Source organism: Elgaria multicarinata, chromosome 3, assembly GCF_023053635.1.
Source record: "Elgaria multicarinata webbii isolate HBS135686 ecotype San Diego chromosome 3, rElgMul1.1.pri, whole genome shotgun sequence".
NCBI classification, from domain to species: domain Eukaryota; kingdom Metazoa; phylum Chordata; class Lepidosauria; order Squamata; family Anguidae; genus Elgaria; species Elgaria multicarinata.
In genome coordinates this window covers 11202643-11221583 of record NC_086173.1, presented here as the reverse complement: position 1 = coordinate 11221583, position 18941 = coordinate 11202643, and the positions used below count along the sequence as shown (strand labels likewise).

At 48.3% G+C, this 18941-nt stretch overlaps 1 protein-coding gene across 1 annotated transcript in view; it reads right to left on the bottom strand.

Annotated features, from left to right (window-relative positions):
• Positions 1-18941, bottom strand: part of OLFM2 (olfactomedin 2) — a 178153-nt gene that overhangs the window by 89851 nt on the left and 69361 nt on the right. The window contains exon 2 of the mRNA XM_063119280.1: positions 1377-1526. Within this exon, the coding sequence (XP_062975350.1) occupies positions 1377-1526 (150 nt within the window). The remainder of the gene's footprint in view (positions 1-1376; positions 1527-18941) is intronic.

The following is an 18941-nucleotide window of genomic DNA, read 5'->3' as shown; positions in this document are numbered from 1 at the left end:
GTGCAGGCTAGCTCATTTTAGACCCTGGATTTAACAATCCTATCAGGGTCCATTTAGACAGTCATGTGGATTACTTCAGCTGTGAAACACACAACTCACATTTCTCTTCAGCATAACATAGGTAAAAGCCAATGTGGAGTAATGGCAAGAATGGTGAACTAGGACCAGGGGAAAACCAGGTTCAAATCCCCACTCAACCATAAAGCTCACTGGGGCCATAGGTAGACCTAAGGTTTATCCCAGGATCATCCTGTGGTCAAACCTGTTCATCTAAGTGCCACACAGGGCAGGCAGAGATGAACCCAGGATGATCCTGGGATAAACCTTAGGTCTAGCGACAGCCTGGGACACCTTAGTTAAGTCAGTCCTGAGCCTACTGCCTCCCCTCCACCCTTTGCCAGCTGAAACCATTTTTAGACCTATCTCCTAATCTGGGTGGGAAGAGCAGCAAGCCCGTGCTACAAGTAGCATGGGCTGTCACGCCTTGCTACACGTGGACGCGACAGGGGAAAGCAAAGCCCCGTCGCGTCCGCCATTTTTAATTTTTTTAAAGGGGTTTGATGCAGGAATGCTCCTGTGCTTAGGTAAGCCCCCCCTTTTTTTTTAAAAAAAAAAAACCCACCTTCTCCCTGCTCCCCCTTCCCTGGCCATGAGTCCCCCCCCCTCCCGCCGGCTTTGTTTCCCCCCATCCCCGCCAGCTCCGTCGCCCACCTGCCTGCCAGCCCCCTTCCCCCCACCTCCCCCGGGCTCCGATCTTCCCCCACCTCCCCCGGGCTTTGCCGCTTGTCCCGGCTACGCACGAGTAAGTGCGGTAGCTGGGAAAAGCTGCGGAACGAGCTAGACGCCCGCAGTCTCTGGCTCAGCTTGAGGCTGCAGGTAATACCAGGCCAAAAGAGGCTCCGGTTAGCCTGGGCTGAAGGAGGTTTCAGCCCTGCCTGAGCCCAGGATCCCCTGTGCGTCATCTGGATGCACAGGGGCCGGGCCGGGGCTTGTACCGGGCTACCCCGTCATCTAGCAAGGCCCCCTGACTATATTCCCAATCAGGGGTCTGAGACAATTCAGACTATATTAAGCTGAACTATTTCCTAGTGTTTTTTTTTTGGAAATGGCTTAATTTCACTTAATCTAAATCTAATTTGAGCTCAGAGGAACTCACCCACAACTACCAGGGTGGAAGCCCCATGAGCTCCGAGATGTGAGTGAATTGCAAACCAAGCAGGAAGCAACAAAGGAACAGGGGTGTTGTGCTGACTCGCTTCCAATCCAAAATTGACACAACCCCTGCAGCATTGGTTGGGAGCACCCAGCACATCTGGAGGTCTCCAATCCCTTCAAGTCCCCCCACCCCACCCCCAGATAAGGAACACATCCCTTACTTTTTCCATCAGCTGCCGTAGTTGCCGGCTGCGCAAGTCCCGTGAGCAGGTGCCCTGGACGGGGATGACAGCTGTGCATAGACATTTGCCATCGGGAGCCTGAGCCGAGGTGTAGACCTGCCAACCTTCATCGGGGCTCTGGAAAAGGGTCTGCAGAAGAGAAAGAGAGCACACAGCACTGAATAAGAGCATGAAGGGTCATTGCGTCCAATCCCCAGATGGACAAACTGACAATACACACACACGCACAAAAAAGAACGAAACCAAACCCTGAGAAGATGGTTATATCTGCACTAAACCTTTAAACCAGTTTCAGATTTATTTAGGAGCTGTGCATCTCAAGCAAGGAAAGTGCTGGGGATCTCTAGTATTCCCCACTATGGGTGTCATGTCTAGCCCTGCGCCCCCTGGGATGGAGGAAGGTGTTTCAGGTGTTCAATCAGAATCAGACTCTGAAGTAGAGGAGTCGGTGCTAGAAACATGCCAGCCTATACCAGTGGGGGAGAAAGCTCTCATGGGCCCTTCACCAACTGGGAGTGAATCCTCTCCAAAGCTTATCTCCTCAAGGACAAACAATACACAGTCAGTGGGAAGCCAATATTCCTCTGAAGAGAAGAGCATGGAGAGGTTAGCCGATCCTAGAGTATGCCGCAGACTAAAACAGGCAGAGCTAAAGGAAGGTGAGAGAAAGTCAGCCTGGCTGGCATCCCATCAGAAGCTGCATCACAACTAGTCTTTCTGAAGTTACCATGTCTTGGGAAAGGGCTTTCCATTCTTCTTGAAAGGACAATTGTCTCAGTTAGTTTGCATAGTTTTTCCTAAAGATTAGACTCTCTTCAGGTGGGAAGAGATGTTTATTCTTTGAATAAAGCTTTGTTGATTACTTAGCAGGCCTCATTATTGTCTCCCAAGAAGGCGGAAGGTTGTGAGAAACACAATAGGAGGGAGATTTTATTACTTATTTATTTACCTACTTACTTTGTATCCCACAATTCTGCCCCAAAATGGTGCTCAAGGTGGCTCAATGGCATGGAGATATATTGTTATTTCAGTGTGGTGTAGTGATTAAGAATGCTGGATTGTAGGGATGTACAGGTTGTTGTTTTTTTAGATCAACAGCAGTGATGAAAAGATTTTGTAAAACCTATTCCATCTGTGTTTTGTGGATTTTGTAAAATCCATTCCATCTGTGTTTTGTGGATTGTCAGGTGCCTTTCATTCTGTTGTCTGCTCACTGACAGAATCAGATGCCCCCCCCCATTTTTCAAATTTGCAGTATTCACACTTGTGAAAAAGTGAAAATCCCGTAAATGTGTAATCCCCCACCACCACCAAATGTGTATTTCCATGCTTTAGCCTATTGAGGAAAAGTGCATTTTTAGCTGGAACTGTTTTATTTTACATATTTTTCTACAACTCAATTCACATAAATTCCCGGAAAGTAAAAACAAACAAACAAACAACACTAGTGAATCTGCTGGTCAGAGTCATAGAACTCCAGACTTATTTGATCCCATTGTGGACTTCTCAGACATATCTACTAGTAGATCCAGTTTTTAGTCCCCACTCGTGAGTTCTTAAGCTTCGTGCTGGTCAAGTTTCTCTGATGGAGAAACCAGGGAGACTGGAGATGGTGGGCTCCTCCAATGCAAAGGCCTGTGAAAGTTTGTGCCATTTGGCTCACATCTTCCTCAGCTTCGCAGGCACCCACATCACACATGGTAGCTCTGCATATATTTGCTGACTGGCTGAACCATTAGACTAATGATGTGCTGTTGCCATTACACACACCTCCCACTCCCTCAGACGTGTGCAACTGTGGCGTGCGGGGAAATCTGAGAATTTCAAGCACACCCACTCTTGATTATTAGGAGTGTGCCATTTTATTTTTATTTTTCATAATTCCATCTGTTTCCATGATTAAAGACCTCATTCGTTTCATTCTTTATTCATGAACAGCACGGTTGATCGTTATTCCTTTGTTACTTTCACCATTTTTTTATTCCATTCATTTTTGTTTGCCTTTTTTAAATTGTTTGATTTATTCATTCATTTTGCTCTTGTCTTTAGCAGCAGCAGCAAAGTAGATTTCAGTGATCACCTCCTGGCAGACTCCATTTTATCTTCCAAGAATGCTCCAGACGTTATGTCATGTAACGGCATTCTGGAGAGAAAAGTAGCAGCCGACACTAAAATGGCAGCTGCCCCCAACCCCAACTGGTGTTTGCCATTCCCCCTCCCCCTGGAATGCCCTGGAATAGCACAAAGTCCATGGCATTCTGGGAAAATAAAATGGCAGCAGCCAGAAGATAGCAGCTGTAACCAGTACTGCATAGGGATGTGCTCCGCTTCTAATCAGACCGTGGAAGGAGGAGCGGAGCGGGGGGCTTCGCCTGCCCTTAAGGCAGAGGCGAAGAGGATTGGGGGGCCGGCGGAGCGTGGCGAAGAGGATCGAGGTGAAGGCAGATCCTTCGCCTCGATCCGGAGCTCCGCTGGAAAGGTAAGTGGGGTTTACCGGGCCCTTCCGCTGTCGCCCATGCGGCGGCAGGGCCCGGTAATCCCCCCCCCACCCTCCTCTCCCTTACCTGCCTCCGTCCGCGGTCCGTCAGCGTCTTCAATTGAGCCCGTGGTTCCAGCAGGAAGTCTGGGCCGCTTGCAGCCCAGACTTCCTGGTGGAACCGCGGGCTCAATTGAAGACGGCGACGGACCACGGATGGAGGCAGGTAAGGTCCCCCTCTCCCTTGGTCCCTTACCGGGCTCTGCCGCCGTCGCCGCATGGGCGGCGAAGGCGGCAGGGCCAGGTAACCCCCCTATGGGGGGGAACGGAGCTCCGATCTGGATCCGAGCTCCGAGCAGAGCGGAGTGGGCACAGGCGGAGTGGGGGCGGGGCGGAGCGGCCCGATCCGAAAATGGCAGATCTGAAAGTGAAGCGGAGTGGGGGGTCTGTGCACACCCCTAGTACTGCAGTCATTAGAAAAGGTACCACCCCCCAAATGAGTGATGAATGGGCAGGGCTGGCCAGAGATATTTTACTGTCTGAGGAAAAGGATAAAATGGTACCCATGCCTCCCATTCAGAAGCCAACTAGACTGATAGCTGAGTCTTAGTTCAATATGTCAAGGGGACAGCAACCTCCACTATGCCTGAGCTTAGGGGATGTAGCTTAGGGGGTGCAGGACAGGCTGCCTAGCACCCACAGCTCTCTCCTCCAATACCTCACTGCTGCCCACCCACTCCCCAGCATCTGCCACCCGGGGGGGGGGAGGGAGCTGCCTCACTTTGCCTAATGGTAGGGCCAGCCCGGTGAATGGGTATGAATGGGTTAATAAAACTCCATTCATACCCATTTGTTGCTGATGGCATTAATTCATGGGTATGAATGGAAATTAAACTGAATGGGGCCCATTCAGTTCCATCTTCCATTCATGATGATACAAATGCACACAGCCCACTGAATATCTAGGTAACACTCTAGCAAAATGCTTGTCTTTATGATGAGTGGGATAAATGCGGGGGGGGGGAGGGGAGAACTATGCATTGTTTGAGGGGCCTAGAGGTGTGTGTGTGTGCACATCTCCCTTTAGGCCCTCAATTAGTGAGGGGTAATTGCAAGATTGTCACCAAGTGTAGGGATTTCCTTTCCCCATGCAGGAATGAATGACAAACACTTATTTATATGGGAAACAGTGAATTCATTCCCTCCTCTACTGACATCAACCATTATGAATAAAGCGTGATTTAATAAAATAAAATAAAATAAAATACACAGCTCTAACCCAGGTTCTGTTTCTTGGTCACACTGGTGCATGACAGAACGTTGGGAAATTGGGATGGAACTGGCGAAAGATGGTCGATAGATCATCACACATTCCCTTGAGTGCAGAGCCGTGCCCTACAAACCACACATTTTGTTCTTTAAGAAACAAACAAACAAAACTATCCTAATGGTTGTGGAAATGACACTTGGCAATATAAGGGCAGGGAATGCTGGGAACTGTGATTATTGCAGAATAACAGTATTTGATGGTGCCAAGGAGGAGAAAACCCTCCGGCACAGTGCTGCTTGGGCACTAACGGTTCCTGTCTGCCCGAGTGCTTCAGGGGTCTGGGATGCCCTGGGGTTATAGGCTAAGAGAGCACAGCCTGTCACAGTGGTTTCATACCAAGTCGGCACCGCCTGATCTGTTTTTCCTTCTTTCCGGAATGAGGTGGCACCCACGAGGCCACCTCCCTCTTCCCAGCCCACACACAAATGGGAGTGCATTTCTAAAATTCGCTCCGTTCTGTTTGCTAACTAAATATGGAGCTGCAAAGGCTATTTTTAGCTCTTGCTTGCCCTGGGACATGCCGAATGCACGTAATGAGTTGTGGCATGACCTATTCTGTCCTCTCCTGTTATGTTGTGAAGCTTCATCAGCCACTTGGCTGTCTTCTCCTCCACCCCGTCATGCCCCCCCTCCCATTTCCGTTTCTTAAAGAGGTGTCTGCTAAGGAACTGGAGACCAGGGTGGGGTGGGGGAGAAAAGAAGAGGAGGGAAAGAACACCCAACGAAACTCTTCTACCATGTGAACAAGAAACAGCCATGTAGTCTAAGGGGTCCATTGATCCTTCCTTTCCACCCATCCTTTCATGCAAGAAAATCAGGAAAAAAAGCCTCTTGGGAAACAGAGCAGAAGGCACAGCCCTTAATGGAGCGAGGGGCACAGAGGGTGGATGGAGAACGCAAACTAGGTCAGCCCCTTGTTAGCCAGTCTAACGTTCACTCCTTCTGGATGTGATATCACAACCTGCTTATAATTTACACTCAGCGCACATTAGGGAGAATCAGCAGACGAGGCCGTCCTGTCACTAAGTCATAGCCAGCCCGTAACTCCTCACTGCCCCCCCGCCCCCAATTTGTGTTGGACCAAATGCCAGCCCAGGAGTTCACATCATCAGGACTGTGTACGTGTGTAATATACCCTTTTGGGCTTGCCTCTCAAGCACAGGGCATGCTGCCTCAGGTACAGAGTAACATCCTATGAATCTTTTTTTAAAAAAACCTCTTTCAAAAATGTTTCTATCCCTCATGGCTGTGGATATTGAAGTTGGAAATGTTTAGGCAGGAACAGAGAACTTGTACAAAGAGGTACAGAGAGGATGAGTGGGGATTTCCATTTGTTTCAACCACAGCACCCTGCCTTCCATGCACGACGCTGTGCTGGCAGTAGCACGACTTTAGTCCTTGGTCTTGTCCATTGTCTCACCTAGAGTGTAATTCTATACACACCCACTCAGAAGTAAGACCCATTGATTTAGTGTGGCTTATTCCTGGCTAAGCTAGTTTACTATTGCAGCCCCAACTGGCCATGGTGACCATATGAAAGGGAGGACAGGGCTCCTGCATCTTTAACAGTTGTATAGAAAAGACATTTCAGCAGGTGCCATTTGTATGCATGCAGCACCTGGTGAAATTCCCTCTTCATCACAACAATTAAAGCTGCATGAGCCCTGCCCGCTTGACCAGATACAAAAGAGGGCAGAGCTCCAGGAGGTTTAACCGTTGTGATGAAGAGAGAATTTCACCAGGTGCTGCGTGCATACAAAGGACACCTGCTGAAATTCCCTTTTCCATTCAACTGTTAAAGATGCAGGAGCCCTGTCCTCCTTTTCAGATGATCATCCTACAATTGGGTAAAAGGAAAGACACTTTAAAATGCTTTACCTGCAGAAGAACAGAGCTAGATAATCTCCAAGGTCCTGTCCGATTCTATCATTCCATGTGGAAGGTACTGGTTGCCCGTTGAGAATGTGGAATGGTAGCTTCAGTTGCATAGACTCCATGTGTATATTCTAGCAAACAGGCAGATCTGGGATTTGGTTCCACCACTCTGCCACTGATAGGAGCAAGATAGTAGAGAAGCTGGAACTGACCACAATGTAGGGTACCATACCAAATGCATAGTCTAGATAACACATCTGTTAAAGGCATGGTCCTTAACTAGTGCTGGGCTGAATCTTGCCCCCTATTTTGGGGAAGTTTCTCTCTTCCTGCAAAAGAGGCATTGTTTTTTCTGCCTCTTTCACAGGGAGGGTGGGGAACTTCAGAGAATTTGCTCCTTGGAGAGGGGAACAACGGTTTGCACATACTTTTTTAAAGTGTAGCCAGTTGCTGTAGGGCCTTCTTCCTATTTGGTTGTTGTTATTGTTGTTTTAAACACACACACACACACCCTTCCTCCGGCATTTGGAGGAGCCCAGCAGTTCTTAGTGAATGCCTATTGGAGACCATGTGACCTTGCTCTCTCCAATAAACATTCAGGAAGAACTCTTGGGCTCCTGAAAATGCTGGGGTTAAAAGAAAAAAGAAAGAAGAACCCTCAACAACTGACATTTAAAAAGGTATATGGAAACCTTGTCCCCCTCCCCAGGGAGAAAATTCTCTAAAATGCTCACCTCACTCAGCCTTTTTGCCCAAGTTTTCATCGCTCCACACCCTACAAAATTCCAAAAATGGAATGGCTGGAATTTTCGGCACAGCACTACACTTAAAAGCCACAATTTCCCAGCATTCTGGAGCTTGAGTGTACATAGGAAGGCCTTAACACAACTTATTAAACTGAAAGGTTTTTTTGTTTATTGAATTATAAAAGCAAAAAAGAGCTAAATGCAGCCTGCATTGCTGCTGCCCCATCCTATGCACCGATTTGGATTAGAGGTGGTGCCGTGATCTTTCAAAACTGCTACTGCACATTCATTTGTAAGATTATTACAGTAAACCTCTTAATGTTTCATATTTCATATTAGATGAACAAAATTAAATGAACTACAGAGGGAGACTAGGGTTGCTACCAGAGGAGCTTCAAAATAAGGAACACATTTTGAGTTCAGAGGAAAATGATGTATCGTGCATGTCAGAATGTTAACTGTATTAAGTGCCCTATGAAGAGAGACTGAAAGAACTGGGCATGTTTAGCCTGGAGAAGAGAAGATTGAGGGGAGGCATGATAGCACTCTTCAAATACTTGAAAGGTTGTCACACAGAGGAGGGCCAGGATCTCTTCTCAATCATCCCAGAGTGCAGGACACGGAATAAGGGGCTCAAATTACAGGAAGCCAGATTCCGGCTGGACAACAGGAAAAACTTCCTGACTGTTAGAGCAGTACGACAATGGAACCAATGACCCAGGGAGGTCCTGGGCTCTCCCACAGTAGAGGCATTCAGGAGGCAGCTGGAGAACCATCTGTCAGGTATGCTCCCTAATCACATGCTTCTGCCTCCACACTAAAGGAATGATGGGACACAGTAAATGTCACCATGACTTCACTTTATTACAGCACCAGGGCCATCTAGGTAAGTAGCTGCAGGATCAGGGCACATGCCCATGGAGTGATGCTATAAGTATTTCCTGTCCACTCATTCTTGTGTTCTCCTGCCTGCTTCTGCCTGAGGTGGGAGGTTTGGCTAGCGCCCAGACTTACAGTCTGTCTCCTCGCACGATGGAGCCTTGGAAGCAATGCTGCCAAAGAGGCAGCTGTGTGGAATAGCGGGATTCATTGCTCATTGCCGGTTTTTCTCCCCTCACCCGATATGCACTTGGATGCTCCTCTTATGGTGCCCAGCAAGCAGTCATCTGCTTCACTTCCTTGCCATTCTCCTTCTACACCTCTATTTATCTCTCTTGGCTTTTCCCCTTATTTCTTCCGTGGCTCTTTTTCATTCTCTTTTTAAACCCCCCTAGAGAGCCAGTCAGTGCCTTTCCTTTCCTACTAAAACTTTTGGGACCTTCTGGTCTTTGTTCTTTTCCTGTCGCTTCCTCCAGCTCCTCTTCCTGAACCTCTTTGCTCCTGCTTCCTTTTCTTTTCCCTGTGCTTTCAGCATTTGGCCTTTCGTCCCCTGCTTTTAAGAGGCGGCCATAGTTTAGGGGTGGAGTACCTGCCCTGCATGAAGAAGTTGCCATATTCAAGGGGACAGGAGCAGGCAGAAGAAACATCATGGCCTGCTCTTGTTGGACTCTTCCCCCACCCCCACCCCCACCGGGCAAACTGTCATCTTGGCCATGTGGGGAAGAAGAAAGAACAAGGGGACAGGAGCAGGCAGAAGAAACATCATGGCCTGCTCCTGTTGGACTCTTCCCCCACCCCACAGGGCAAACTGTCATCTTGGCCCTGTGGGGAAGAAGAAAGAGCAAGGGGACAGGAGCAGGCAGAAGAAACATCATGGCCTACTCCTGTTGGACTCTTCCCCCACCCCACAGGGCAAACTGTCATCTTGGCCCTGTGGGGAAGAAGAAAGATCAAGGGGACAGGAGCAGGCAGAAGAAACATCATGGCCTACTCCTGTTGGACTCTTCCCCCACCCCACAGGGCAAACTGTCATCTTGGCCCTGTGGGGAAGAAGAAAGAGCAAGGGGACAGGAGCAGGCAGAAGAAACATCATGGCCTGCTCCTGTTGGACTCTTCCCCCACCCCACAGGGCAAACTGTCATCTTGGCCCTGTGGGGAAGAAGAAAGAGCAAGGGGACAGGAGCAGGCAGAAGAAACATCATGGCCTGCTCCTGTTGGACTCTTCCCCCACCCCACAGGGCAAACTGTCATCTTGGCCCTGTGGGGAAGAAGAAAGAACAAGGGGACAGGAGCAGGCAGAAGAAACATCATGGCCTACTCCTGTTGGACTCTTCCCCCACCCCACAGGGCAAACTGTCATCTTGGCCCTGTGGGGAAGAAGAAAGAGCAAGGGGACAGGAGCAGGCAGAAGAAACATCATGGCCTACTCCTGTTGGACTCTTCCCCCACCCCCACAGGGCGAACTGTCATCTTGGCCCTGTGGGGAAGAAGAAAGAACAAGGGGACAGGAGCAGGCAGAAGAAACATCATGGCCTGCTCCTGTTGGACTCTTCCCCCACCCCCACAGGGCAAACTGTCATCTTGGCCCTGTGGGGAAGAAGAAAGAGCAAGGGGACAGGAGCAGGCAGAAGAAACATCATGGTCTGCTCCTGTTGGACTCTCTCTCTCTCCTCCCCCCCTCCTGAACTCCTGTTCCTTGTGTGTCATGTCTTTATTAGACTGTAAGCCTGAGGGCAGGGACTGTCTTTTTTGCTAAGTGTAAGCTGCTCTGAGAGCCTTTTTTGGCTGAGGAGCGGGGTATAAATATGATAAATAAATAAATAAATAAATAAATATTCAATTCCCAGTATCTCCAGGTTGGGCTTGGAGAAAATCTTGCCTACAACCCTGGGGTGTTGCTGCCAGTCAGTGTTGACAATACTTGGCTAGATGGACCAATGGTCTGACTCAATAGAAGGTAGCTTTCTATGTCTGCCTCCTCTCCCAGAGTCCTTGGGCCATTTAAAGAGCCCTTGTCTGGATTCTCCTTCCTTCTACTCAGCTAGACCCAGCTTTGTCTTGTTTCTGTTGCTGGCTGACCTGAAACACATCAGGGATTACAAAGCGACCCTTGGCAGCTTCTCACAGCCCCACAGCCCCCCCCCCAGAACAGATTTTCAGGGGTCAGAAGGGGCTACAGATGGAAGGGAGAATTGGAGAAAGTCACCACCCTTCTTTCCGCCAGTTGAAGTGTCGCCGGCAGGAATAAACTCAGGATCACAACTAGGGATGTCAGAGAACTCCGCAACAAAATCAAATGAGTTCAGATTTCTAGGAATCCAACCTGCAGATTACGCAGCAGACGAGTTGCACGGATTGCGCAGGCGTCTGGACCAGATTTTTACTTTTTGGAATTTTACACAAATGTAGCCAGAGAAAAATGTGTAGAATCACAACAACAACAAGCCAAAAATGCACATTTCTCCCATAGGCTAAAACATGATCATGTGTATTGGGGGCATTTGTGCATTTGGGGGAGGATTTGTGAATTCTTGCAAGTGTGAATTTGCACTAAGGCAAATTAGCGCACATTTGGGAAACTGGGGGGAAAAAATCCAATTTCATCAATGAGCAGACAATGAGACAAAAGGCACCTGGCAGTCCACAAAAAGCAAACAGAGTGGATCATTTTACAAAACCTGCACATCCCTAACTGCAACCATAGTTGTTGCTTTTTTAAAAAGGTGGGTGGGCTGCCCCAGAATAAAAAACACGCCAGAGGCCCAATACCCCACTTCATGCAGATTCACACTTCTACCAGAGATTTCTATGACCGTGTAACTTTACGTAACAGTGAAACAAATGCAGTCCTTGTGATTATAGTGAAAGTTTTTTTGGTTTTTTTCCCTGGCTTTAATAAATATTTCATGCTTAACTGTGAAACAAGGAAAACCCACTCAGAGCCCTGAAATGCCTCTTATTTCTTTTCCCTTTTTGTCACGAAAAATGTAATGGTTTACTGGGGGTGTGTGGGAGAGAAACAGACAAACCAGAATGGGTCTATTAATGTATTGTTTGCTGTGGGGTATTGAAGTAGTCTGTGTGAAGAATAGGTTGAAGCAGTTATGTCTTTTGCAAAGGAGGGCTTTTCTTTCCCCTCTTCTTCTTTATTTGTGAAAATAAAAACAAAAGCAATGCATTGAGGACAGCATTACAAAAATGTAACACAGAAAGACACACACAGCATCTTAAGTTAACAAGGCGGCTTAACACTGGCGAAACTTTTCTGCACTTTATGTATGCATGTACATATGTATGCATTTCATTTCTATCCTGATCAGTAGCCAAAGCTCTCTGGGCTGTTCACAAAAATTAAAACCATATAGTATAAAAGCTTGCTACCACAATATAAAACCGCAATACAAAAGCACAACCAGAATAAAAACCAAGCAGCTATGCAGAGATTTGAAATACTGATTTAAAATAGCAGAGTTAAAAGACCAGGATATTAAATTGCTAGAACCCTGGGAAAATAAAAGGGTCATCACTTGGCACTGGAAACAGTATAATGTAGGTGCCAGCCGAAACTCTCTAGGGAACTCATTCCACAACAGAAAAGGCCCTTCTCCTGGTAGCCACCTGCCTCACTTCCTTTGGCAGGGGCTCATGGAGAAGGACCACTGAGGATGAACTTAGGGTCCGGGCAGGTACATCTGGGAAGAGGCAATCCTTTAGATAACTTTCTGTTACTGTTTCCCCTCTAGCTGCAATGTTGTTCAAAAGTAGTCATATTTCTGTTGTGCTCCATGCTCTTTCACTTCCCTCTCCATTAACCCCCATCCCCTTGCAAAGGAATATGAAGATTCTCCCTTTCACTACCAAGGTTTGTGCCTAGTGTCTATTACTCCCTTCCTAAATGCCTGCAGTTTTTTAAAAAGTCTGATTTAATAGTTATGTCAGCTTCTAGCTGGCTTCTTCCTTTCCTCTCTACATCTGCAGCAATGCCTTCTCCAGGTTTTGGAGGGCCCAGTGAATGCCCCCCTTCTCTCAGTGAGCCTACCTTTTCATTGCCATTGTTACTAGCTGCTATTGTTGCTTTTGCTCCTAATTCTCTTTCTCACCGATGCTACTGCTTGCTGCTTGACAGGCAGAGAGCCAATGAGTAACTAGATAGTGGCAACCACTCCTCCTCCTTCTCACCCCCACTGTTGTCTAGGCCAAACCAACAGGCAGGGGGACAAACGGGTTGCAACAGTGAAGAGTGGCAGCATATGTCTGTATAAAGATATAATGGATATTGACAGTTTTATCTTTTGATTCCTTTCCTAATGATTCCATTTGCCATTTTCACAGCACTTTCACATTGCATCTACGTTTCCATCGAACTACCCACCATAGCCAAGATTCCTTTCCTGGTTAGTCATGGGCAGCTCAGACTCCATCAGCATATATGTGACGTTAGGAAGGTGCATCAATTATATAGCTCTTTTCTCAGAGACACATAAAAAAGATCACCTACAATACCTCGGTGTTCCTTATAATTGCGTTGAAAGGTAGGCCACTATTATCAACCCAAGGAACCATACAGATGAAGTGTGCATTAATGGTGAGGCTGAGACTAAATACTAGGGATGTGCTCCGCTTTTAATCGGACCGGCGAATTAGAAGCGGAGCGGGGTGCTTCGCCTCCCCTTAAAGCGGAGGCGAAGAGGATTGGGGGGCTGGCGGAGCGTTGCGAAGAGGATCGAGGTGAAGGCGGATCCTTCGCCTCGATCCAGAGCTCCATAAGAAAGGTAAGTGGGGTTTACCGGGCCCTGCCGCTGTCGCTGTCGCCCATGCGGCGACAGCGGCAGGGCCCGGTAAACCCCCCTCCCTCCTCTCCATTACCTGCATCCGTCCGCGGTCCCTCAGCTTCTTCAATTAAGCCCGCGGCTCAACCAGAAAGTCTAGGCCACACTTGTGGCCCAGACTTCCTGGTTGAGCCACGGGCTCAATTGAAGAAGCCGAGGGACCGCGGACAGACGCAGGTAAGGCCCCCCTCCCCCTTGGTCCCTTACCGGGCTTTGCCGCCGTCGCCGCACGGGCAGCGACAATGGCAGGGCCCAGTAAACTTGCGGCCCAGACTTCCTGGTTGAGCCATGGGCTCAATTGAAGAAGCCGAGGGACCGCGGATGGACGCAGGTAAGGCCCACCTCCCCCTTGGTCCCTTACCGGGCTCTGCAGGTAAGGGAGAGGAGGGAGGGGGCCTTACCTGGCGCCACTCCCCTCCACTGCGGAGCTCCGATTCGGAGCCGGAGCTCCGCGGTGAAGAGGAGCGGACTATGGGCGGAGCGGCACGGGGCGGAGCGGGACGATCCTAAATTTTCGGATCGGCCCGCGGGGCGGATCGGGGGATCCATGCACACTCCTACTAAATACAGCTTGCCCAAGTCTCTCTCATGGGTTCGTGGCCAAACTAAGATCTGAATCAAAGTGTTCCCAATTCACACTCTTAGCTACCACCTCTGGTATGAGGAGGCTGAGACGAAACTTCTCACTAAGTGAACATATATGAGGGGATCGTGGGATTGCACCAGAACCCACTGGTTGAGAGTGCAGTGGTGCCCATGGGCCCCATGCTGCCTACTAGGGGTGTGCACGGACCCCCCGCTCCGCTTCACTTGCAGATCCGCCATTTTTCGGAGCGGGTCGCTCCGCCCCGCCCCCGCTCCGCCCACTTCCGCTCCGCTCCGCTCGGAGCTCCGGATCCGGATCCGGAGCTCCGTTTTTGCCCCCCCATAGGGTTGCATTGAAAGCTAAAAAAGTAAACAACTTTTTTTCCGTTGAAGTTAGAAACCTCACGTTTGGCACCATGACACCTCATGGGCGTATACACACACACGCCAAGTTTCAAGGCAATCCCATCATCCCCTGATTTTTGGCGAATTTTTGAAAATCGGGCACCCCACACACAACATCCCTGCGAGGTGGGCAGGGGAGGAGGGAGGGAAGGCAGGCAGGCATGCAGCTGGCATTTCTGGGGGCATAAGGAAGGGAGCCAAGGATAAGCCAGTAATGCATAGAAAATGGAATAAATCAATCAATAAACAAAGGAGGGGTGGAATTAAAAGCAGCAGTGTTGCTCAATAAACAGCAAGAAGAATTAAAAAAAAAAGGCTATATCTGTCTTTTACCAGCAATAGGGGGACGTGCCCGGGGGAGGGGGAAGTAGCTGCCAGTTCAAGACAGCCACCAACAGCTCTGAGAAGAAGTAAAACGCTCACTTCAACTCATAACAGGCATTGCTCCACCACTGAAAAGTGACCATTCACTTCAACTCATGATAGGCATTGCTCCACCGTTTTACTCTCTTTGGAAGGCTCTATGGCCTTCCAGTGCAGGAGAGAGTGGGGGCACGTCCACGATGAGATGCCCTAGGGGAGCTCATCCCCTTGCACCACATCGATTCAGTTGTTCACCAAGGTTAGGGTGGGGAGCAGTGCTGTGTTTTCTATCTCTTATTCTTGGCTTAGTATATGATTTCAGGTTGTGTTTGTGCATTTGGTGGGGCTACTGTGTTAAAAAACACGGGGAAAAGCCCGTTCAGATGAAGAAAGAGAAGTTTCCCAGAATCCCAAGTTACCTGTTTTGCCTATGCCCTCCTCCAACTTTGGGATCATCATGACCGGGAGCTGACTCTGCCCCTCAGCCCTTTGAAAAAGGTATTTTTCCCGCCGATTTTTAAAAAACTTCTAGCCCGCGACCCGTACGATGCAGAAAGTTGAGAGTGGTCTCAAAATGACCCCCATCCACGACTCTCTGTGCACAAGAATTTTCAGAACGATAGCTTAAACCCCCCCCCAGTTATCCCCGATTCTTTCCCTCAATGCAATCCTATGGGCGAAAAGCCGAAACGGAGCCCCGCGGTTGACCCTATTTTTAAAAAACTTCTAGCCCGCGACCCGTACGATGCAGAAAGTTGAGAGTGGTCTCAAAATGACCCCCATCCACGACTCTCTGTGCACAAGAATTTTCAGAACGATAGCTTAAACCCCCCCCCAGTTATCCCCGATTCTTTCCCTCAATGCAATCCTATGGGCGAAAAGCCGAAACGGAGCCCCGCGGTTGACCCTATTTTTAAAAAACTTCTAGCCCGCGACCCGTACGATGCAGAAAGTTGAGAGTGGTCTCAAAATGACCCCCATCCACGACTCTCTGTGCACAAGAATTTTCAGAACGATAGCTTAAACCCCCCCCCAGTTATCCCCGATTCTTTCCCTCAATGCAATCCTATGGGCGAAAAGCCGAAACGCAGTTTGAGCCCCGCGGTTGACCCGATTTTTAAAAAAATATTGCACGTGAACCACAGCACGCAGAGAGGTGAGAGTGGTCTCAAAATGACCCCCATCCACGACTCTCTGTGCACAAGAATTTCCAGAACGATAGCTTCAAAAACAACGTAGTTATGCGCGATTATTTGCCGCAATGCAATCCTATGGCGAAATGTTTTCAAGATGGCGACCGGAGCGCTCCGCCTGAACTCGGAGCTCCGAAAAATGGTCGCTTCTCTTCGCCTTGCTTCTAGGGGGTCCGCGGTCCGCTCCTACTCCGCCTCTGGGTAAGGCGGAGCAGGCCAATCCGCTACTGCTTCTACGCTCCTAATCGGAGCGGAGCACATCCCTACTGCCTACCACTGTAATACATGAACTAGAATGCAACTATCCTTCAATATCCGCACGTCTCCGAATGTTGTGATCCAAACAACATGCACTTTAGAGAAAATTGCATTTAAAAAATGTGTACATTTGGGAATGTGGCATACAAAAACACACACCATGTGAATTATTATGCGCATAAAGGCTGAGTAAGAATTTTCATGTGAACTTAAAAAGAAACACATTTGCAAATTGATGCAGGACACAACAAGCTTGTTCTTGGGAAAAAATGCAAATGTTCTAGAAAGCAAAACAGACAAATTTCTCCATCCCTATATTTCACACTGGGTGGGGGTGGGGAGAGAGATTCTGGGGTGATCAGGTTAAATACAGGTGCCAAACATGCTGATGGCAAGGGGCACAGGTTGGTGGCTACATCAAGAGCAGGGCTAACTAGTGAGACCCTGCAATCCCTTCACACATAGGCCTTAGCTAGACCTGCCTGAAAGTCCAGGGCAGAGGAGGGGAGACCTTGCGTAGGGATCAACATGAGCTGTTGCCCCCGTTTACACGTAAGGCGCAACGACCTCAGGGAGAGAGGCATTGTGCCTGCCATTTTTATGTTTAAATGAAGAGGAGCACACGAACACTCGTGCGCAGAGGTAGGTTTTTTTTAAATAATAATAATGTCATTTCCCCACTCCCCCCACCCTACCCCCAATGGGCGCAGCTCCCGGCTCCATGTGAGTAATCACACGGAGCCGGCTCAAGCCGCGGCAACGGACCACACCTTTGGCGGTCCCTGTATCTCTGGGCCAGGGAGGGATGCTCCCTCCCTGATCCCGGGATCCCCTGTGCGTCATCTGGATGAACAGGGACGATCCTGGGGTTCACCCTGGGATAAAGGCTGGTCTAGCTAAGGCCATACTTTCAAATTAGAGATGGGCAGATGAGCAATGTTCCAAGATCAATGCAATTCTTCTCTCGTGCCCATTCACATGCCTTGTTCTTGTCTGCATTTGCAATTGCATTTCAAAAAAGTGCTTGTGTGTTTAAGCACACTTTGAAATGTGCATTTTTTTTAAAAAAAAAATACATTTTCACACTTTAGCCTATGGGAGGAAAGCTCACAGGTTTGAAAAATGCACATAGAAATTCTCACTTTCCCCATTCATTCAAAACATGTCATAAATGAAAAAGGGAGTAAGATGAACTCAGGTCTAAAGCGAAGTTCGGAGCATCTTGGTGAATTTTAACACCGCTGATTCTCCTATTCCTACCAAGCATTGCCAAAGTCACAAGTATCCTGTGGAATTTTTATAAAAATGCAAGCCCTATGAAGCTCTCTCTTCTATGCAAAAACTGTTCCACAAACAGCCAGACAATATATCTTTCTTTCTTTCTTTCTTTCTTTCTTTTTAGGGACATTTATTTCACATATGCTAATACCGAATGTGGATTTTGCTGCAGGAGCACGGACACTCTGCAGAAGGGGCGTTTGTCACAAACTGCCAGTATGTTCCTGCTGTTCTCCCAGGCACGTCAGCGGAGGCAGGAAATATTGCTTTTGTTGTGAATTAGAGTAAAGCTCTTCTCTCCCACCCCTTGGGCTTTTTCTTTCTTTTTTTCTTTTTCTTTTTTGACACTGCAGCTGTGGTGATTCTGTTTCCTGCTCTCATACTCAGTACCTACCAATTATGGTGGATGCGGCAAAAATACCCCAAAAGGTGCCAGAGTGGAGTAGTGGCTAAGAGTGTTGGATTTAGAACTGGGGAGACCTGGGTTCAAAACCCCACTCAGCCATGAAGCTCAATGGCTAGTCACTGGGCCTGTTAGTGAGCATGTTTCAACCCCAGTTATGTAGCCACCATGTTTAGTAATGGTTCACACAACACACTAAGTCATCATGTTTAGCTCAAAATGCTTAACCACCACGGTTTGGTGTGTTGTCTGAACAGGGTCACTGTCTCTCAGACCAACCTACCTCAGACGCTTGTTGCTAGGGTGAAGGAAGAGGGAGGCAGAGATCTAGGTACACCACCTTGAGATCCTTGGTGGAACAACAACAACAAAAATTCTAATTCAAGCAGATAAAGTAATTTACATCACAGGTGGAGGTGCCATAATGCAACTAGCCCTGTTTTCTTTACATGGAGATTTTTGATAAACAGTTGAAATATATGCCATAGCTATTTTCTTAACCATCCTTTCACTACTTGTAGAACATGGAACTGATTACGTATAAATTAGTAGTTTATGGTACGCAAGACTTTAAATCCAAGGTGTTGAACCTCTTCCAGCCCAAGGGCCAAATTCAATTTCAGAGAAGCTCTCAGGGTCTGCATTCAAGTGTGGGGGGGAGGCTAAAGGGGTGGCCCCCCAAATACCAGCATATTGTACCCTAGAGCTCCTACTGCCAATAACTTCAGCCTTAGGAGAGAAGTTTCAACCTTTTAGAATGGGGAAAGAAATGTATAAAAGCTGGGAAACCCCCAAAGGATTCTGGACTGAAGGAAACTGGGTGGGAAAGGGCATGGCCTTCTGGGGAACCCCAGAGGGCTAGACTAGGACTCCAGATGGGCTGGATTTGGCCTGGGTCTGAAGTTCTGCATCCCTGCTTTAAAT